The following is a 21,811-nucleotide window of genomic DNA, read 5'->3' as shown; positions in this document are numbered from 1 at the left end:
TGAAACAGGCTCCAGGCTCTGAGCTGTCAGCACAGAGCCCGACGTGGGGCTCGAACTCAGCGGACCACAAAATCATGACCTGAGCCGAAGTCGGCCGCTTAACCGAATGAGCCACCCAGGCGCCCCTAATTAACTATGTTTTAACACTATTCTCTTTCTAACACCAGTCGGGAAATTATGGTTTATTTAAATGAATAACCCCTAGGCTGTGCCAGACATTTTGCTAAACTCTAGATACTCAATCGTAACATGATAGGCATTATCCATGGCCTCAAGAAACTTACTCTATAATAAAAGAGATAGAATTATATATATAATTATAATTTAGAAGTTAGGGGCACCTAGGTGGCTCAGTCAAATAAGCATCCAATTATTGATTTCTGCTCAGGTCATGATCTCATACTTCATGAGATCAAGGCCTGCATGGGGATACGCGCTGACACACAGAGCCTGCTTGGGACTCTCTCACTTTCCCCCTGCCCCTTCCCTGTTCATGCTCTCTCTCTTTCTCTCTCAAAATAAATAAACATTTAAAAAATAATTTAGAAGAGCTTTATATAAGTTACATAAATATAAAAGTGTAATTACAGTAAAACCTTGGATTGCGAGTAACTTGTTCTGCGGGTATTCCGCAAGATGAGCAAACATTTCTAGTAAATTTTAACTTGATAAACAAGTGATGTTTTGCAGTATGAGTAGTATGTGATGCCGAATGTCACATGATCGCAGCTAAGACAATGGTTCTTGAAGTTCACTTTGATATACAAGTGCTTTGGATTAGAAGCATGTTTCCAGAATGAATTATGCTTGCAAAACAAGTTTTTACCGTGTATATATGTATAAATACTTAATTGTGAGAAGTTTGTGAAGGAAAAGAAGAGGCTGCTGCAAGAAAGCCTCTCTGTGAAAGTGACATTTAAACTGAGACCTGGCAGTTTATGGGGTGGGAATTAGACAGGTGAAGGGCAGCAAGAAGAACATGCTTGGGAAAGGCATGTGCAAAGACCCAAAGGCTGAAGAGAGCTGAGAGAAGAATCAAGAATGGAAAGACCACTGTGACTGAAACAAAGAAAGCAAGGGAGAGAGAGCCAAAAGGCGGGGCTGGAGAAGTGAGCAGCGGTCAAATCATGCAAAGTTTTGTAGGCCAAATTATAAGGACCTTGGACTTTAAGTACAGAAAGAAATCATAAGAAATTATTTGAGTTTTGAAAAAGGTTACTTGCCAAACATTGGAAATGAACTGGCAGAAGCGAGAATGGGAACAAGAAAATGAGGTGGGAGGGCACTGCTGTAGTCTAGGCTTAGACTAGAATGTTGGAAGCAAGATGGGAAAAGTAAACCAATTAAAGAAATATTTTAGGGACAGAGTCAGAACTTAGGGAAGGATTGGATGTAGGGAGTGAGGAAGAGGAAGGTATCACATAACTGCTTGGTTTCTGACTTGAATAACTAAGTGGATGCCCGATCCCTGAAATGGAAAAAAATAAAATAAAAGAGCACACACATGAAACACTTAGAAAGCAAAATAAAACAACTGCAAATATAATCGAGGACAAGCCTAACTATGAGTGGAAATAGAGCAATGGTTTGACCTAGTAGCGTATGGGTGATCAGGCCAGCACAGCAATGTGTCTCTTTCACTATCAGAAGCAGGTTTCTTTTTTCCTGTTTCAAAGCCCACACTCCCTTTTAGATCCGCCCACAGAGTTCCTGTTTCCTATCTGAAGAACACCCATCCCCTGTCTTTGCAGAGCAGAAACAACAGATATGTCCTGACTATCAGAGCCCAACAGCTCGGTTGACCATTTTACTCCACCCCATTCCTCAGGATCTCAATGATGCTACATCACTGGGGAGGAATTTCCCTCAAGTGGCTTCCCTACATTCTTACAGTGTGTGATCTTTCAAACAGACATTTGCATTTTAATATACTGCTAGAAGGAGTGTAAATTTTCTGGAAAGTGATAGCTACTTCAAAACTTTAATTCTATTGCTGAGAGTGTATGTAGCACAGGAAAACAATCAGAAAAGGGAACAAAGATATATATACCAGCATGCTTATCTCAGTGTTATTTACAATGGTAAAGAATTGGAAACAACCTAGATGTCCTAAAAAGAGGAAAGGTTAAATCGAAACAAGGGAAAGGTTATGGGAACAATAATTCAACCAAACAATGAAATATTATGTAGCCATTAAAAATGAGAATGGGGAAGAGTATTTTATCCCATCCTGGCTTACCTATATAAATCAGACTCGTCCTGCCTCTGAATTCGGTGTTTGGGCATCTAATATTTATTTATTTATTCAACAAATATTTCTTGAGCACTATATACCAAGTACCATTCTAGGGGCCAAAGAGACCTCTTTATCACTCGTCTATCATGGAAATGCACAAGTATGTGTTGACCCATCACTAACAGATACCCATATTTTGGGGCACCTACTAAGTGCTAGTCACTTAACCAAGTGCTTTGCATACTTTACCTCATTTAATCCTCACAATAATTCTCTGAGATAAGGATTGTTTTCCCTGTTTTTACCCATGTAAAAGACTGAAGTCTAAAGAGATGAAGTTACTTACCAAAACGTGATCACATAGCTACCAAAGTGGCCAAGTCAGAATTTGAAACTAGTTCTTGACTACAAAGCCATGCTTTTAACTTCCTTGCTAAATTCCCTACTCTGGATGTAGCCAGATAAACACAGCATGCAACAGTGAGGCTGACTCTACCCTCAGCTAACACCCCATGCTTCTCAACTTAAATTCACTTAAAGTGACCAGTTACTTGTACTAGCTCCTCACCCATCTTGTGTTACTGTTCTCTCTACCATCTGTTTGTTCCACCCCACCAGATTAAAGAACACTCTCCTTTTCTGGAAAAGACAGAAGCAAAACAGTGTTTGAATGACTCTTCCTTCTTGCTTTTCACATGACATCTCCAAGCAGCAAAAATCCTGAAAGGCAGTGTGTTATAGAGGGGAGAATTCTCCACACGCCTCTTCTGATTCATTCAACAACAAATCTTTTCCCAGGACCTACTATGTGACAAGACCTTACTTAGAGCTTGAACCTCTCTGACCCTGTATTTACGAGCTCTCAGCACTTCTCTAACTCCTTGGTTTTCTGGTGTTTCTTAGACCTTTTTCATAGGTTCTTTTAAAATCTGATGTCCTCAGCTCCCCATGTAAGTCTTGCCTTCTGTTTCTCACTGCAACATTTCCCCTCCAGCTAGCTTCTCATTCTGACTTTTGTCTTTCTGTTAATAGCAGTGCCACCGCTGTCTGCTCACCCAGGCTTGAAACCTCAGTCCCCTCCAGCCTTCTCACCCTTTACACCCACTTCATCACTAAGTCAAGTCAATGTTCTTCTCATCAGGTGAGTTGCAACTGTCCTTGCCCTGGTGTTCCCACTGCTTGTTCTCACCAGGACTTCTTCAGTAAACTCCTAACTAGCTTCCCTACCTCCAACCTCTCCCTCTTGTAATTTTCTCTGTATGTTAGACCAGATTAATCTTGAAGCACTCTCCTGACTATCACATGTTTTTCACTGGTGCCAATACCCAGCAACTTGTCTATTCTATCCTGATAGCATCTCTGCATGTATCTTGTCCTCTCATTTTTATCATCACTATCCTAGTTTGAAGGCTGTTTACCTCTTTCCTTTAATATTGCAATAATCTCTTGTCTCAATCCATTTAGTGTTCCCCTTGCCAGTTCATTTTATACACTGCCACCAGATTAATCTTCTTGCAACATAGCACTGACCCTGCCACTCTTCAGCTTAAAGATAGTTTGTGGCTTACTATTGATTATACTTTAAAGTCCATATTCCTTAGCCAAGTATTCAGACTCCAGTCCATCTCTGAGCATTCCCTATCGTGCACCAGAGAGTCCAACCAAATTACTATACAAACTTTAAATTGCCCCACCTTTGAACCTTTATTCATATTGTCCCTTCTCCTCTTGCCATATGCTCAAACCCTACCCCATCCTGAAAGACTCAGCTCAAATGGTGTTTCTGCAATGAGGCCTTTCTGGATCTCTCTATTTTTCAAAAGACGTTTGTGTGCTGTATTTCCTTTTTTTAGGGAAAGCATGTTTCTGTTAGCTTTCCAAATACATGATCTAATGATTTGGATTAAAGTTTGTGATATAAGTCTGACTACCCAAACTCCAGGATAACATGGTTGCCTTTTCCTGTCATTCCTACCACTTTCCCATTTTATGAACTAATTTCTCAGCCTTAGTCAAATTTTAGGTTCAGAGTGGAAATTCTCCCTTTGTTATGTCTCTTTCTGGGGAGTTGAGGCAAGGCAGTTTTCTAATCTATTATAGTAAAATTTAGTTTGTATTGTCCCATGAAAAGCATGGACTTTGGAATCAGATGGCGCTAGGTTCCTAACAGCGTCATTATTTCCCAACTGAGTGAATTCAGGTGATATACTTAACCTCTCTAAGTATCAGTACATTCATTTATTTGAAACCCTAACAAATCTAGTGGCCACATTTGGTTTAGCCTCTGTATAAACAGTATACAAAGAAGCACTATCCAGAGGCCAAAAAGTAATTTTAGAATTCATTTGTGCTTTCAAAGAATACCAAAGAGGAAATAGTTCATAACCCACAATGACATTTCTCAAATCTTCATCCTCCACTCCTCAATTATATCTAACCAGGAGTTATTCCAAAAGCCTTACACACACACACACACACACACACACACACACACGCACGCACACACACACTTTACAAAAAACTAAAACTCTGTCTACATCACCAGTCCCTGTTCCTCTACCTTCTTCCTCTCTCTCTCAGCTATATACGTATTCTGTAGATTGGCTTACCCCTCTGGCATACTCCACCTCCTCCTCAGGTCCTGTCTCTGTCTTCTTATTTTTTAAAAAGATTTTATTTTTAAGTAATCTCTACACATCCAGTGTGAGGCTTGAACTCACAACCCCGAGATCAAGAGTCATATGCTTCACTGACTGAGCCAGCCAAGCACCCCTCTTTCTTCCTATTGAAAATATCCAGGGATAGAATTCACAAGGCTTCTCCTTTCATGAGTAGAAGTAGAGTGGGGGAGGACGAAAAAAGGGAGAAGGTGCATGACAGACACACATTAGTAAATCTTGTCCCTGTCACATGTTAAATAGAAACAACAAAACATATCTCATGTAGTTTTTAAGGTGATTGAATAATATTGCATGTTTAAATATGTCTGGCAAATGATTTGCACATGGTGGTTGCTTAGTAGTTCTATGATTTACATTTGTGTCTCTTTTTTTAATAGTGTCTAATTCTCTGCAGATAGTCTCCATTTTTTCACCTATTTTCTTGAATATACTAATCATAGTTATTTTAGAGTTCTTGTATGCTGACCCCAATGCCTGGATCATCCATTTGTTTCAACTCTTTATTTTCTTTTGGTTTTTGGACATGTGGTTCTGTCTTTTGGTACAGCCAGTAATATTTTAATGAAAGATGCTCAATGTGTCTAAATAAGTTGCAGAGGCTCCAGTTGGCATTCCTATAGAGAGGGTCCATCCTGACCTGCACTAGGCAGATAGGGTGGTGACAGAACATCCTATTCTACTCAGGAGCTGTACTGAGTCCAGGCTTGACTGCTGTCCTGCTAAGGCTCAGTCTACCCTGGCTTGCTCCTGGCCTTCCAGGATTTTCCACTGAAACCTGGTATATTATATGCATCCCCCTCCCTTGGAAAATCCCAACTCTAATCACTGTATCCTGAGTATGTTAAAATGCTCTGCTTCTAAAGGCTTTCTCCTTGGATATTTTTGCCTCCTGCTCCATGAAGCCCCAGTATTTGGTAAATGTGAAAAAAATGAGTGAAAAATTGGTTTGAGCACCCACCCCACACCTGCCTGGTCTCCACCTAAAGATCTGCTGGTTTCTCTGTTCCCTTGAAAGTGCCTCAGCAAGTACAAATCCTAGATTCTCAGCTCCCACCAGCTGTCCCTCCAACTCAGAATCAACTTATGCCCTCAGGGTAAAAGCAGTTTTGATTTCCTCCTCTCTCTGGATTCTTCCCTCTCCAGAGACTTAGCTATCACTCATTTTCACTGTCTCAGCACCTCCTGGCTGCCTTCATACAAATGGCTTCTGTATATTCCAGCTTTACTAGTTGTTTTAGGCAGGAGAGCCAGTCTGCCTCTGGCCATTCCATTCCACTCAGATGCAGAAGGAAATGTTTGTTAAATGTTCATTCATTCCCCCACTTTGCATCCCTTATTTGGCTAGACAGCCTATAATACATTTTCTGGTTTACTCTCAGCCAGTTGGCTGGCTCCACCAAGTTCTCATTTTCAGGTTCCTGGGTTTCCTTACACGCATGAGCATAGCTCAATTCATTCAATGCTGTCTCTTCCACTGCCCCTTCTTTTAGAATGGTTCTTCTGAACCAGGTCCACACTGCCATAATTAAATTCTAGTCATTAATACCAGCCCACCAGTCCTTATCAGCATCATAAATGTTGTATAACTTTTCTAATTACACTTTACACACACTCTAAACCTTAGTCAACTGCAGCCTTAAGTGTTATTCCATCCCCTGATTTTCTTACTGGAGAATTGACTGTTCTTTCCTTCTGTCCTCCTCATAGGTTATTTTATTTGAGTATTTTACTTCCTTTTCCTCAAAAAAATGGCACTTCATCAGATAAGCAAGGCTCTTGATAAACCCATTCCCCAGCCCTTCCTGAAAGATATGTGCCATGCATCAATTCCCATAAATTTCACTCTTAGATCAGTCCAGACCACAAGAGAGCAATGTGTTTGTACTTCATTCTTGGGAACTTTTATAGATCTATATCTAAGAATTATTAAATTATTTTTAATTTAGCAAAATGTAATAAACACGATCTAATACTTACTCAGTAGATGTTTAACTTAAAAAATTTAACACTTCTTGGTACTTACTGTGTGCCTGAAACCGTTCTAAACGCTTCACAAATACTAATTTATATAATATCCATAATCATCCTTTGAGGAATTATAATCTGTATTTTACAAATGAAGAAATTGAGGCCCACAGAGGTTAAAGTAGTTTTCCAAGATTACACAACTAGTAAATGGTAGAGCCAGGATGAAATCCAGAAAGGTTGACTCCAGGACCCAAACTCTTAACCACTCTATAGCCATATGAAATTCATTATCATATTAACTGCAGGAGTTCTGTCAAATACACTCATTCAATAAGGATCCTTAAGATAGCTTCTCGAACACTTTTATCAGGAAAAGCTGTGGGCCTCCCTTCTAGCAAAAGTGGGTGGTTTGCATTTCTCTGAGCTTACCTAATCTTGGCTCTGTAATTGCCCTACCCTTATTTTTCCTTTGCCCAATCCCTTATTTATCTTTTTGTACTGTTGCATGTTTCTAAACTGGCATAACTGCTTTGTGGAATATGGTAGGGAATATATATATATATATATATATATATATATATATATATATATATATAATTTTTTCCAAATATTTATGAGATGAATCTATCCATCCCCAGGAAAACATAATTTCAGTTACCAAATCCTACTATGTAGTTCCAGTTGTGTAGCTAATGACTCACTTTCCACATCCTCATTTCTCTTACAAAGTCATGTCTGTATGAACTAGAAAAAGAAATGAAAATACCACCTAGGTCTTTCAGTTTCCTACTTAAAATGTCAGAGTCTCTGGAGACACATTCCAGAGCTTTACAGGCCCTGTCTGCCCTAATTGGCCACAGAAGTGACAGAATTCAAGCCAGGATGTGTCTAGCAGGAGTCTAAGTACACAGGCAATGACCTGGTTGGGCTGTAAATGGGTGGGGATATGGAAAGTCCTTGGTTACATTAGGCAAAGAGTCAAGAACAAGAATCCAAGCTGAGAGTGGGGTGATAGCAGGTCAGCAACCATTTTAAAAAAAATCAGAATGAAGTTAGAGAGGGGACACAGACAGGGGAAACAGATGATAGAACAGACAGCGGCTAGCATGGGATCAGTGGGCTTCTCATGACCCAGCCTTGTCTAATTTTTTTTTGTGCTTCATGTTTCACCATGCCCCTTCCATCCTTTACTCCAGCCACACTAATAAATTACTAAGTGTTCCCCCAAATATGCTAAACTGTTCCACACTTCTCATACCCTTTTTCATGCTGCTCTCTCCTTTTGCCTCTATCCACCTGCCAAATATCTACCCATTTTTTCCAGATTCTGCTTAAATACCTTCACTAGGAAGCTATTCCTGCCCCCCACCACAGCCTGCCCTCACTCATCTTTTTTGTCCCCTACCCACCCATGTACCTGTTGTCACATCTATCTTGACCTTCACAGCAGTGATAAGGGGGATGAAGTTGTACCTTAGCATTCTGATGTGAGAAATGTCATATTATTGTATTTTTCTAAACCAAATTTAGAAAATACTAAGCCCTAAGAACTAGGATGTTGAGTGTCTTTATGAGCCTCTCCCTGGTTTATACTCAGAATCCCAGAGCCCTAATAGTCTGGAAAATGTGGGAAATGGCCCTCTGGTCTTCAATACATCTCCAATACAATGTTGAATAGAAGTGGCAAGAGCAGATACCTTTGTCTTGTTCCTGACCTTAGGGACAAAGCATCCAGTCTTTCATCACTACTTATGATGTTAGTTGTGGGATTTTTGTAGAGCCATTTGCCAGGTTAAGTTCTACTCTGTTTCTAATTTGTTCCTGAAAGGGTTTTGGATTTTATCAAATGCTTTTTCTGCATCTTTTGAGATGATTGTGTAGTTTTTATCCTTTATTCTAGAAACATGGTGTATTACATTGTTTGATTTTTAGGTATTAAACCAACCTTGCATTCCTGGAATAAACCCCATGTGGTATATACAGTTCATCCTTGAACAATGCAGGGGGTTAGGGGTGCCCAGTTCCCTTGCAGTCAAAAATCCATGTATAACATTGGACTTCCCAAAAACTTTAATTGCTTAATTTGGTCCCAGGACATCATATTGATGGCAGACCAAGGAAATGCTAGTTTAGCAGAATTAAAGCTTTTACCTGCTATAATAAATTCCCATCTGCCCTTCTGGCAAGGCCTACAACCGTGTCATTAAACTTGTCCCTTCTACTTCTGTCTCCTCGTTAGCCACATCCTCTTCCTTTCCTTTGCTATCTGTAAAGGATCCCTTTGGCTGCAGCTAACAGAAATCGAATCCAACTCTAACTTGAGTAATTAAGAGTTTATTTTTCGGGGCGCCTGGGTGGCGCAGTCGGTTGGGCGTCCGACTTCAGCCAGGTCGCGATCTCGCGGTCCGGGAGTTCGAGCCCCGCGTCGGGCTCTGGGCTGATGGCTCAGAGCCTGGAGCCTGTTTCCGATTCTGTGTCTCCCTCTCTCTCTGCCCCTCCCCCATTCATGCTCTGTCTCTCTCTGTCCCAAAAATAAAATAAACGTTGAAAAAAAAAAAAAAAAAAATTTAAAAAAAAAAAAAAAAAAAAAGAGTTTATTTTTCTAATATAACAAGAAGTAATGGAGACAGACAATTCTGAAACCAATACAGTTAATCAATGATACCATCATGGACCAAGATCTTTGCATTTTTCCACTGCCACATCCATGGCAAATGTACTTCATCCTTATGCCTATTCCTCATGTGGCTATTACACCTTAAGACCAATCCTATTCCAGGAGAAAGAAGGAATAGGGTAAAGAGGCAAAAGACTGCCAACATATTAGAAAGCTTTCCCAGAAGGCCCACACAGAAACTTCTGCTTGTCTCATTATTTAAATCAAGATCACATGTCACCCCAGACCAATCACTGAAAGACTGAAAAATGTGTAGGGAGAAGGGAGTGGGATGAGGGAGTAGTGGCCAGTTAACCAGCAGTGGCTATGCCTTCCTTCACAGCCTTAGAAATTAGAAGTTAGGGCAGAGGTGGGGAAGAATGAGCTTGGAGCATGGCATGCCCTTCCACTCTGCCCTGTCCATACCTGTTCTAAACAGAATCAGTCCCCACCTCCTAAAATCTAAGCTCCCTAGCACCTTCTGTAGCAAACGTATCATAAATGCAGATACATTTTTACCTGTCTTCTGATAAATTCACCATCTAACTCATTCTCCTTTCTTTGGAAATTTGCAAAGGGGCACTGGGCTGGCTCAGTCGGTAGAGCATGAGATTCTTGATCTTGGGGTTGTAAACTTGAGCCCCATGATGGGTATAGAGATTACTTAAAAATAAAATCTTAAAAAAATAGAATTAGAAAAAGCCTATTGTCATCTGTAGTCATTAAGCATTGTTCAATTTGAGGACCCCAAAAACTACTCTTCTGGGACATGCTCTTGTCTTTTCTCAACTTTGCCTACCTGCCATGGCAGTTAACCATTTCCATCACAGGTACAACCGCCTGTACCTACAAGTCAACCCATTACCTGGGTAACATGTTCAAGCTTGGGTCCTAGACTTTAGATCTCTACTGCCATTAACTACTGTCCAGGAAGAGGTTAGAAATTCAGAGTCCAAAATAAGGATCTTAAAGTTCAACTTTCCTATCTCTCACTTTACCCCCAAATGCTCCTGAGAATTACAGATGAAGTAATATCTTTATCAAACTCTAGTAAGTGCATTTGCTTCTCTTCCTTCCAGAGCCTTACTCTAACCTCTCTTTAAATCAGCCCAGAAGTTTTAAAGCAGTCTGCAAAATCCTTTCAACTCAATCTCTTCCTAGTCCTCTGAAAGCCCACACATCAGGAGTTACTTTTGAGGGGTACTTGGGCGGCTCAGTTGGTTAAGGGTCCTACTCTTGATTTCAGCTCAGATCATAATCTCATCGTTCATGAGTTTGAGCCCCATGTGAGGCTCTGAACTGACAGCGTGGAGCCTGGTTGGCATTCTCTGTCTCCCTCTCTCTCTGACACTCTCATGCTTGTGCTCTCTCAAAAATAAATAACTTTTTAAAAAAGGAGTTACTTTTGAGAGACCTCAGTCAATTCTGTATACCAGTTCTATAATAGAATCTTAGCTGTTGTCTCAAAATCAATAGGCTCAAATTTTAAGGATCATAATTTTTTGTGTGCAACATTCAAAGTTCCTTTTTTGGGAGTGCCTGGGTGGCTCAGTCGGTTGAGCGTCTGACTTTGGCTCAGGTAATGATCTCGCGGTCTGTGAGTTCGAGCCCCATGTTGGGCTCTGTGCTGACAGCTCAGAGCCTGGAGCCTGCTTGGGATTCTGTGTCTCCCTCTCTCTCTGTCCCTCCCCCGCTCATGCTTTGTCTCTCTCTCTGTGAAAAATAAATAAAAACATTTAAAAAAATTTTTAAGTTCCTTTTTTGTTTAATTTCTTAATGTTTATTTATTTTTGAAAGACAAAGTGTGAGCAGGTGAGGGACAGAGAAAGAGAGAGACACAGAATCCGAAGCAGGCTCCAGGTTCTGAGCTGTCAGCACAGAGCCCGATGTGGGACTCGAACTCAAGAGCCATGAGATCATGACCTGAGCCACAGTTGGATGCTCAACCAACTGAGCCACACAGGTGCCCCTCAGGGTTTCCCAGTAATCCCACAGTGTAGCAGTCATGAATTTGTCCCATAACACTGAGGTGTAAGAAATGTCACATTGCCTAAAAAAAAAAAAAAAAAAAGTTCAAGAAATGTTACAATGCCATAGTTTTAGCCCCCAGTGACTTGCCACAGTGGAAAGATACTCTGTTGTCTGTGGAATCGTGGAAGGGTGACCAACCACACCAGTTTGCCCAGCATTGGGGGGTTTTCTGAGATGTAGGGCTTTCATTGCTAAATGGGCAAACCAGAACAGGTGGTCATCCTAAGTATTGGACAAACGTTAATTTACAAACCTTCCCTTTACTATATATAAACTCTCAAAGGGCAAGAAACATGTCTAATGAATTTCTACATATTCATGCCTAGTGCTTTGGACAGAACAGCCACCCAACCATTCTTAATAAATAAACAAACTAGTTCACAAATGCATGAACCAGCATAAAAAATAGATTAAAATAATAGGGGCAGAGGGAGAGGGAGACACAGAATCCGAAGAGGATTCCAGGCTCTGAGTGTCAGCACAGAGCCCAACTTGAGGCTCAAACTCACAAACCGTTGAGATCATGACCTGAGCTGAAGTTGGACGCTTAACTGACTGAGCCACCCAGACACCCCAGATATGAGCGAAATGTTAAGAAAGCATAAACTTCTAAAGGTACCTACCACCTTCCCAGCCTACCAGATCTCCTCACAGTTCTGTGGTGCACAAAATGATGACACTGCTTTTAAGTGTCTGGAAACTTCTGCACCACCTCCACTCCAGCACATTCCCCCTAGGGTATAACTCTAATGCTACAGCAGGGTTTTTTGTGCTTCACTGTGTCACTTTCCACTTGTCTTCCACAAGACACTGATACTCCTCAATCCCCTTAAAATCTTTCCCCGCTGTTTGCCTTTCCTCTCATATTCTTCCAACTTTTTGTATCAGTTAGAGTGGGTGGAGCTAATGTGCTTGCTTTCATCTTCTGTAGCAGAGAGGCTGTTATGTTTGTGCCAGGTGGAAGTGCTGATCACCTCAAGCAAGAGGGCACAATTTGCAGATGATCGTAACAGTCTGACTCCACATTTCTTAAGAGTTTTGTGGTTTTCCTTGAAAAGCTACCAAAGAAAATTGCCTTATTCCCATGCCTGATTTAAAAGGGCACACCTAGAAAATCTGCTAATAGGTCTGTGTGTCTCTTCTCCTGACCCATGGCACACAGCAAAGTGTCACCCCCTCTGTTCTGCAGAACCTTTCACTCAGAGTCACTGCCCCTGGAATTCTGACCCTTCTTTTTGTCCTGTGACTAGCTGTGTTGATCTCAAGGATCCTGCGCCCACTGGCCTCTTTGTACCTAAGCTTTTCTCTCCCTGCTGTCTCCTCCTCCTCTTGCTTTGGCAGGTGACTTTGATCACCTTCTTAAACCCTTTCTGGGTATTCTACAGATATTCCCTAACCAGCCCACTCTGATCTCGGTCATGCAACACAAGCACATTTTGTCACCCTCTAAACAAGACCTGAATTTTCACAACAGCCCACACAAGTCTGTATTTCAAGACTGTTTTTAAGAATTGTAATTCTTGGCGCGCCCAAGTGGCTCTGTTGGTTGAGTATCCAACTTCAGCTCAGGTTATGCTCTCGTGGGTTCATGGGTTTGAGCCCTGCATTGGGCTGGCTGCTGTCAGTGCAGGGTCCCGCTTTGGATCCTCTGTCCCCCTCTCTCTGCCCCTCCACTAGTCATTCTCTCTCTCACTCTCTCTCGCTCTCTCTTTCTCTCTCTCTTTCTCCCTCTCCCTCTCAGAAATATTTTTTTTAAAGTTTTTTTTAATGTTTATTTTATTTTTGAGAGTCAGGAAGACAGAGCACTAGCAGGGGAGGGGCAGAGAGAGAGGGAGACACAGAATCCGAAGCAGGCTCCAAGCTGTCAACACAGAGCCTGATGCGGAGCTCGAACTCACGAACCATGAGATCATGACCTGACCCAAAGTCGGACACTCAACCAACTAAGCCACCCAGGCGCCCCTAAAAAAAGAATTGTAATTCTTTTTTTTTTTTTTTTTTAATTTTTTTTTTTTTCAGCGTTTATTTATTTTTGGGACAGAGAGAGACAGAGCATGAACGGGGGAGGGGCAGAGAGAGAGGGAGACACAGAATCGGAAACAGGCTCCAGGCTCTGAGCCATCAGCCCAGAGCCTGACGCGGGGCTCGAACTCCCGGACCGCGAGATCGTGACCTGGCTGAAGTTGGACGCTTAACCGACTGTGCCACCCAGGCGCCCCAAGAATTGTAATTCTTAAAATTCTACATTTACCATTGAGTAATACATTAGCCATCTCCAGGGTGAACACCTACTTCAGGTTAAAGGGCATCTCTTGGGGCGCCTGGGTGGCTCAGTTGGTTTAGCACCTAACTCTTGATTTCAGTTCATGATCTCACAGTTTGTGGGTTTATGGGTTTGAGCCCAGTGTTGGCACAGAGCCTGCTTGGGACTCTCTCTCCCTCTTGCTCTGCCCCTCCCCCTGCTTTCTCTCTCTCTCTCTCTCTCTCTCTCTCTCTCTCTCTCTCTCTGTCTCAAAATAAGTAAACATTTAAAAAATAACAAGAAAGGGCCTGTCTTGTCTCTGCATTGTAAACCGTTTTGTGTACAACTCCAACCAGGGAAGAAGAGCACTCCCTTGGGGCAACTCAGTTAGGAAGTCCCTGTCTCCCAGGACCAAAGAAAAATGGTTCAGTCCTCCCTGACACCCCCAGAAAAACTTGGGGAAGCCTTGATTGAGATAGATCTTCAAAACATGCCAAAGACTGAAGGTGAACCAGCATTTATATATGCTCTTGTTTCAGAAAAGAGAATGGCTGCTGTTGGCCAAAGGGGAGCCCCTGAGTGGAGGACACAGCCTGAGGACGCCTACCAGCACTTTCTATGTGATTGTGCCATCACACTCCCCCACTCTGCTGGTGAAGGCAGTGGCCACTAGGGAACTGTTGCTGCCCAGCCCCTTCCCCCCGCTGCCTGAGGACCCAACTGACGTCAGCCTTAAGACTGTGGAGGCAAGTGAAGCTCAGATCTCATGGGGCAGACAGAAGGGAGAGAAGAGTTGGGAGCTGGAGAAAAGGATACGGGAGAGGAATTAGCCTGTGGGAGAAAGGACTGGGGAGCAGAGGGAGGAGTGGTTGTTCCAAGAAGGTGGTGGAGGGTGAGAGAAGACAGCAAAGGTAGGAACTGAGGCCAGGTGGAAGGAAGTAATGTGATGTGTGTCTGTGTGGTGGTGTCTTTCTCTGCTTTGTGCATGTGTATCTGTTTGTTGAGGAAAAGGGAAAAAGGCAGTCAATGCAGGCATTCAGGATAGGAAGGGCTTCAAAATGAGACTCCCATGCAATGGAGAGAACTGCACTGCCACCATTTTCCCCCTCCTCCCCTCCCCCATCTTTCCCTTTCCCCTCCTTCTCCCGCCTTCTCCTGTCTTCCTTGGATCTGGATTCTGGATTTCCTCTGCCAGCCTCCTCTGGCTGAGGGCAGGAGGAAAGGCTCTGAGCAGGGAGAACTGGAGCCACATCGCTGCTGGATCACTGGCTTGCGTGCAGAGAGGACAGAGCTTGGGATTGTGTTCTTGCCTTGGCGGCCACCGGGATGCAAAAAGAGGTGGGCACGAGTGGCCGTGGCTCGCTCAGTGTCTCACTTCAGAGCCAGTGGTTCCTGGCACAGGATGTTGTGGCCGGAAAACCTGACTGCTCAGGAATGCTGTGCTTGTGTGCCCTCCGGCTCCGGCTCTGCTCACCTAGCAGGCGAAGAACTCCATGTACTGCCCCTGCAGACTGTGAGCAGCCCCAGGCCTCCGTCACACCCTCTCTCACAGCCCGCACACTGGATCCCTTGTGACCCTTCCAGCACTTCAGCCCCTCTCAGAATCCCATGACACGCTTCTCAGAGCCAGAGTATTTGGTGTCCCTAGACACTCACGGCTATACCTACTTGTTGCACTCTTACCTGACACTTACATCACAGACACTCAAACCTGGGGGCCGGAAAACCCAGCGGAGACCCTCATCTACTTCAGTCTTGAGCCAAGCCCCGGGTCTTCACACATCCTCCAGTCTCTCACAGTCCAAGGTCTCTTACTGTGTTCTGTGACCTCAAGCTCCCTGGGTGAGTCTTCTCTTCTCTCTTCCACAGAGGGTGCTGGACAGCCTGGAGCTAGAGCCCACCTACAACCCCTTGCAGGCTTGGAGCCACCTGTACTCACACCTGAGCAACACCTTGACCAAGCTTCAGGGCCGGATCCAGCCAAGCTTGGAAAGCCGGGCCCTGAGAAAGGTACAGCTCCCTCCCTACTCCCTCCTCTTCTTTATGCCCAGAATCCAAGAGAGACCTCCTCCCCTGTCCCTGGCTCCCCCCATCCCAGGGAGCAGCCCCCTCCCCTGGTGGAGGGGAGAACCAGGCCAACCAGGGAAGGAGAAAAAGAACAACCCTTTGCCCTAGACCAAGGAAATTACAACCCCTGTCCGGTAGGGAGGGTTTTCTGCCTGGGCACTTACATATGGTGATGTTTAGGCATCTTCACTGTGCACTTGTGATAATCCATTAGTCATGTAGCAGACCATTGTCCCACTAAGCAAATTGGCAGTACTGAGAGCACAGGTTCTGTTTAAAGAAAAGGCTGAATGGAAGGTGGGAAAAGAAATATCCAAAGGAAAGGAAATTAGCATGTACTGAACACCAGCCATTTGCCAGGTTTGTGACCAGTGCTCTCACAAATATCTTTCTCGTTTAATCCCTACAGCATCCCTGCAAGGTAAGTGTTATGTTCACTGTACAGATGAGGAAAAGGAGGCTGACCAAGCTTAGTACATTGGAGTCCAGGCTTTCTCAACAAGGGTTAAAGAGAGAAGAGTAATTGAGGGTGGAGTTATTTTTTATGAAATTTATATTCTACAGTGTTTGTATAGAATATAAATTCTTAATCTTTTCCTAATTTCCTAGTAACAGAACCTTTAGGAACTCCTGCTTTGCCTTAGCTGAAGTTACAAAAGAAAGATCTTTCCAAACTACAGTCAATCTAAAGATGGGAGCTGAGCCCACCACAAGTTAGCTGATGGACAAGCTAACAGAGAAGGAACACTCAGCCAGGAGACCGGCACTGTGGAGACAAGCCCAGGGGACTCCACCGCCCTCGACTTTGAGGCTGTCACTTAAGGGATGGGACACGTGAAGGAGTTAGGACAGGAGGCCCAACAAGGAACAGGACAGGAGATCGGGAGCCATGTCTGGGCCTCAGAGAACTCTCTGCTTTCTTTGTAGGCTGGACAGTTGCAGACAAACCGAGTTCGAGCCACAGTGGCCCCCCTGCCTATGACTCCAACCCCTGGCAGAGCCCCCAAGATGCCAGCAGCCAGCAAGCCTTCCTCAGAAGTCTTCTTCTGGCCTTCCAAGGAGGAAGAAGTAGAGGAGCAGAAAGGGGAGGAGTATCCCTCTGGGCCCTAAGTCACCAGCACCAGAGCCTGGCGGCCCTGTTCAACTACATCCACACTAAGGCTCATACAGTGAATGGCCTTTGCTCCACCTGAGCCTCTGTGAGCTCCAGGCGACTGGGAAACAGAGCCTTTCCCTCCTCAGTCTTCAGAACTGCTGCCGCCCCACTGCTTAGTCCTGGAAGAGACACACCTGAACTTTTTCCTTCTCCAAGCAGGAACTCATTTTCTTTTGGATTATTTGATACTGTTAGCACAGTATCAGATTAAATACCCAGTAAGATTAAATACCCATTGTTAGGAGCATTCCCAGCCCAAATTTCTCCTTGTAGTTCCTGGTAAACAGGTAGACGAGGTCAGGTCACCTTCGGGAAACTGGACATCAGGAGACAAGTACAAGGTTTTTAGAGCTCATGAAAAGAAGTAGGATTGAAATCGAAGCCTCATTCCAAAGGCTGCATTCTTCCCACTACACCCACCACACTGTGGTTTCCTTCAGCCCTCAGACAGAAAAGCAGTTGGTGCTGATACCTACAGGCAGAGTGGGTGGCAGGAGGTGTCCTATAGCTGAGAAGAGAAGGGGAAAACGGTGTGGAAAAGGCCTGTTTCCTTCCTATTTCTCTCCCCCCAAGCCTGTCCACTTTTCTTTTTTCTTTTCTTTTCTTTTCTTTTTTCTTTTTCTTTTCTTTTCTTTTTTCTCTTCTCTTTTCTTTTTTCTTTTTTATTTTGAGAGAGAGAAAAAGAGAGAATCCCAAGCAGGGTCAGCGCTGTCAGCGCAGAGCCCGACGCAGGATTTGATCTCGTTAATGTGAGATCATGACCTGAGCTGAAACCAAGAGTCGGACGCCTAACTGACTGAGGCACCCAGGCACTCCTGTCCACCTTTCCGTTGGCCCTTTCCACCTACAGAATAACTACCATTTATAAAATGCTTAATCTGCGATTCAGGTTGCACTAAGTACTTGAGAAATTTAACTCCTTTCACACAAACAACCCTGTGAAGTAGAGTCTGTTATTGGGTTTTCCCATTTTACAGGGGGTCACTGAGGAAAACTGAGGGTTATAGATGTTATATGACTTGCTCAGTATCACAGAGACAGGCTCAAGCCCACGTGTGCCCAACTGGACCACCCAGGCTCTCAACCACCACACTGCTCCACTCACCTGCGACCCCATCCTCCTTCTGTGGATTCTCCTGACCCCCTCCACACCCACCCAGCACCCCTGCCACCATGGCATCTCTGTGACTATTCACACACATAGACCTCTTAAACCCAAACTGACTTTAATGAGAATAAACTTTTTAAAATCTATGTCTCTGGCAAAGAACAATGCAGGGGTCAGGATCCAGGCACAGTTCAGCAGCTCCCTGTAGCCTCTACGTAGGCCCCTTTGCACCAACTCAGAGCAAGCACCCCTCTTCATAGACCTGGTCCAGCGCTGTCCATTCCTTTGGGGAGGATGACTTAGGGGTGCCAGTCTCTCCCAAGTCCTATCCCTCACCCCTGCCACCTGTCCCACTTTCAGGACTTCTTGAGATTGATCATCCTCCCCTTGACTCCCCTGGTCCCCCTGGTGCCCTGGGCTGGCTCACACAGGACCTTCCAGCCCTCTGGTTCCTGCAGGTCCTAACAAGTATCTTTGATCCCCAGTGCCACCTTCCTGTCGTCCTCCCACAGTGTCCCCAGTTTCACCCTCTCATGTGGAGCTCTCTGCCTTGGCCTTGGTCCCTTCAGCCCCTGCCCTGGACAGCCCACAGTCCCAGCTCCCCGGGGCACCACCGCTCTTTTGGACCTGGCTGTACAGGACAGTGTCTGAACTGTGGCCTCTGCCACCGCCACCACCACCGCCACCGCCACCAGCTGCAACTCCAGGCTCAGGGAAGGGCCGGCCCCGGGGCTTGGGAGCCAGGAGGGGCTTTGTGCTCCGAGGAGGCGGTGGCACTTCATAGTCATCAGTGGCAGGGTTATAGGGGAGCTCGTAGCCCTCCTCCTTCACTCGAGCCTGGCACCACCATGCATCCTTGGGCTCCTGAGGCAAATCATAAAGGCCCCGGAGAGCAGCTGGGGCCAGGCCCTCAGGTTCATCATAGATGGGGTCCTCTTTGGGGTCCGTCAGCTTGGCCTTCAGCAACTGCTGCTGCACATGCTGGTACAAGTCCCAGTAAAGAGGTTTCTTTAACTGTGCCGCCTCCCCTGCCCGAGCAGGGGTGCTGTCCAGGGGGTCTGAGTATAGGGAATCCTGGGAAGGGCCTGAAGGAATGCGCAGTGAGTCTAAGGGTTCAGCATACAGGGCCGGAGGAGTGCCCGGGAGTTCCTGAGCGCCAGGGAGGGACACCAACTTCCCTTCTGCTGCTTCTCCTTCATGGGAATCGGCTCTGAGACTGTCCTGCCCTTGACCATCCTTTCCCTGGACCTTCTGCCGGTGAATAGCAGTTTCAACAGCCTGAAAGATATCATTTCCCTGTGCTGTCTGGAAGGTGAAGGTTCCAGGGCCTGAAGGGCAGCGGCGGCCAGCCTCAAAAGAGAACATGACCTGAAGAAAGTGTAGAGGGAAACACATTACCAGGAGCCATGAGAGATGAGTCACAGGGCCCAACCTAGTTAGGGGATCCACAAAGAAAAGACTACCTGGGGAGGAAGGGAGGGTCATGGGCTAGGCAAGGAAGGTTTATCCTGAGGACAGGGCTTCCCATCTTCCTGTCCTGCCCCACCCCACCAACCCCACAGCTAGCCCCACCTAGGAAGTCAGTGCGCCCCAACAGACCCCGCACCTTGTCCCGGCCATAGCGGCGCAACAGAGTATAAGGCCAGGAAAGGAGTGGCTCCAGTATCTGACCCTGGGCCCCTATGGTCAGGAGAGTCAGCTTCTCAGCCTCCACCCTCAGCACATAGGAGCCATGCAGGCCACAGCGCTCAGCGGCTTCAGTCCTCTGTACGGTTACCCAGAACTGGGATCCTGGAAGGAATACACAATTAGACTGGCACCTGGCCGCACAGGTGAGTGAGGGGGCTGGGGAAGCAGGAACAGGTTGCCCAAGCACTCACTTGGAAACCAGTTTCAGGAGCTTCCTACTTCCCCATGGGCCCCTGACCATTTAATCACTCCCTTCCCAAGGACACCCTTCCTTCCCCACCCCCACCCCCCCATCCCTGCCAGGGCCTCTCAGCCATCTACCTTCCCAGGTGGGGCTATACAGCGAGTTCTCCAGCATCTCCAAGGCAGAAAGCTTGGGTGGGTTCTCAGCGGGCGCCAGAGCCCAACTGCCTTTCTGGAGTAAAGAGAAGAACAGTATCAAGGACCCCGCAATTCCCTCCACGCTGTTCCCAGGGTCTGAGCCAGCTCAGGCCCTTTACTGCTGTAACTGCCCCCACCCCGCGTCGCTTCTTGGCTCCGGTGCATTTCGCCCCGGCCCCCTCACCGGAAAGGCGTTTCGGCACAGCGTTTGCACCCAGGCGGCGCTGGACGGCGCGTCGGCCGCCAGCAGGTGGGAGCGCTGCGCAGTGTCCAGGCGGAAAGCTGAAGCGCCGGGCTCAGGGGGGCTCTCCACAGCCACGGGGGCCACGCTCACACACTCTGCCAGACGGATCACCTTGCAGTCCAGGCGGCGCGAGCCCCCTCGGCCCCCTCCAGCGCCCGACCCCTTGTGGTCAAAGAACTCGAGCCGCGCTACGCCGTGGGGACTGGCAGGATAGAGCACGGCCCAGGTCTTCCTCCATCTCTGGGGAGAGAGAGCGAGAGACGCTGGGGAGGGAGCGGGCGAGCACCGGCTGTCTGCGCCCCGACGGGAAAGGAGAGAACCGGCGCGGGCCGATTTCGGGTCCAAATCTTCCCTACGAACGGCGAAGTTTCCCGAGAAGGATGCCCCTCCGTCTCCCCAGGACCAGAAAGGGCGTACCCCGAGGCCGGCCGCCGCTTCTCCTCAGTGTGAAATCAACTTCGCGGGAACGTCATAGGGCTCTACAACTCCCGGCCGGCGCTCCATCCAACCCGCTGCCGCCCCCTCCCCCTCTCTCTCTCTCTCTCTGGGGTCTCCAGCCCACCCCTAGGTATGATGGGGCTCGGCAACCCCTGCCCCGACTACCTTGGTACCGAAACGCTGACTTTGCAAAAAGAGCGGCCCTTCCATCACAGCCCCGTCCATGGCCCCCGGCGGTTCCTTCCGCGCTTCCTGGCCCTGCGGGCTAGAGGCGGGGCGGGGGCGGGGCCGGGCCTCCGGAGGCGTTCCCGCCCCTCCCCCGGCCTTCGCGGACCGCTCAGGGGGAGCCAGGAGAGGAGCAGGAAGAAAGGGGAGGGGGTCCCCAGATAAGTTGGCGGTGCACCACTCTTAGGCCCCTGCCCACAGTCCTGGGACGCGCACAAGTGGCTTCACCAAAAGAAAGCTCGCGGTTTCGACCAGAGGGCTCTGGCGCGCCTGGGCTTAGGGGTTGTGTACGACGTCGTATGCTCAACGTGACGTCAGAGTGAAGGCCGTGACGTCACTCCGAAAACGCCAGTGGGCATTCTGGGGCATCGGAGGGACTATGTGGGCTTTCATAGCTTCGGTTCCCCTGACCGGACCCGCCCCCAGCCCGGTTGGAGTCGGGCTGTTTACACTCCGCGGAGCCCGGGACTTGGGGGAAGGATGGGGGCTGGGGACTGGAAGGCTTCCCGGAGCCCGGAGCTGAGCCGCGGACTCCCGCCGCCCCAGGGGCCGCCGTTCGGGCCGGTCCGCAGCCCCATGGCCTTTTGCGTGTCTAGCTCACTGACCGCAGCTGCCCGGCCTCCAACCCGCGGGAAAAGAAAGCTTCATTGAGCAGGCCGGGAGGGTCGGCGGTGGGGGGCGGAGGGAGG

At 46.7% G+C, this 21,811-nt stretch overlaps 2 protein-coding genes across 6 annotated transcripts in view; one reads left to right on the top strand and one right to left on the bottom strand.

The window, feature by feature from the left end:
* Positions 1-16,991, top strand: part of LOC123581004 (meiosis 1 associated protein) — a 69,868-nt gene extending 52,877 nt beyond the window's left edge. The window contains exons 8-11 of one of the 2 annotated variants that reach the window (XM_045446606.1): positions 14,354-14,560; positions 15,684-15,824; positions 16,291-16,302; positions 16,809-16,991. In XM_045446606.1, the coding sequence (XP_045302562.1) occupies positions 14,354-14,560; positions 15,684-15,824; positions 16,291-16,302; positions 16,809-16,991 (543 nt within the window). The remainder of the gene's footprint in view (positions 1-14,353; positions 14,561-15,683; positions 15,825-16,290; positions 16,303-16,808) is intronic. The other variant, XM_045446607.1, reaches the window with a different exon arrangement.
* A 1,255-nt stretch (positions 16,992-18,246) lies between these two features.
* Positions 18,247-21,172, bottom strand: DOK1 (docking protein 1). 4 transcript variants are annotated; one of them, XM_045446608.1, is made up of 5 exons: positions 21,063-21,172; positions 20,400-20,699; positions 20,156-20,249; positions 19,752-19,936; positions 18,247-19,513 (listed from the first exon to the last, which is right to left on the bottom strand). In XM_045446608.1, the coding sequence occupies exons 1-5, from the start codon at positions 21,120-21,122 to the stop codon at positions 18,677-18,679; spliced, it is 1,476 nt and encodes a 491-aa protein (XP_045302564.1). In that variant the 5' UTR covers positions 21,123-21,172; the 3' UTR covers positions 18,247-18,676. The 4 variants fall into 4 exon arrangements, with proteins under 4 accessions (XP_045302564.1, XP_045302567.1, XP_045302565.1 ...); XM_045446611.1 differs by lacking the exon at positions 19,752-19,936; XM_045446609.1 differs by lacking the exons at positions 19,752-19,936; positions 20,400-20,699; positions 21,063-21,172.
* Positions 21,173-21,811: the final 639 nt, after the last annotated feature.

This window comes from Leopardus geoffroyi, chromosome A3, assembly GCF_018350155.1.
Source record: "Leopardus geoffroyi isolate Oge1 chromosome A3, O.geoffroyi_Oge1_pat1.0, whole genome shotgun sequence".
NCBI lineage: Eukaryota > Metazoa > Chordata > Mammalia > Carnivora > Felidae > Leopardus > Leopardus geoffroyi.
Note: the sequence above shows the minus strand (reverse complement) of the source record. Positions and strands in the feature narration are given on the sequence as shown.

Excerpts from the sequence above, each read along its gene's own strand:
- DOK1 (XM_045446608.1), bottom strand. The coding sequence starts at position 21,122 with ATGGACGGGGCTGTGATGGAAGGGCCGCTCTTTTTGCAAAGTCAGCGT. Across the intron at positions 20,700-21,062 it reads GTCAGCGTTTCGGTACCAAG|AGATGGAGGAAGACCTGGGC; the intron begins GTAGTCGGGGCA and ends CTCTCTCCCCAG. Across the intron at positions 20,250-20,399 it reads TGTGCCGAAACGCCTTTCCG|AAAGGCAGTTGGGCTCTGGC; the intron begins GTGAGGGGGCCG and ends TCTTTACTCCAG.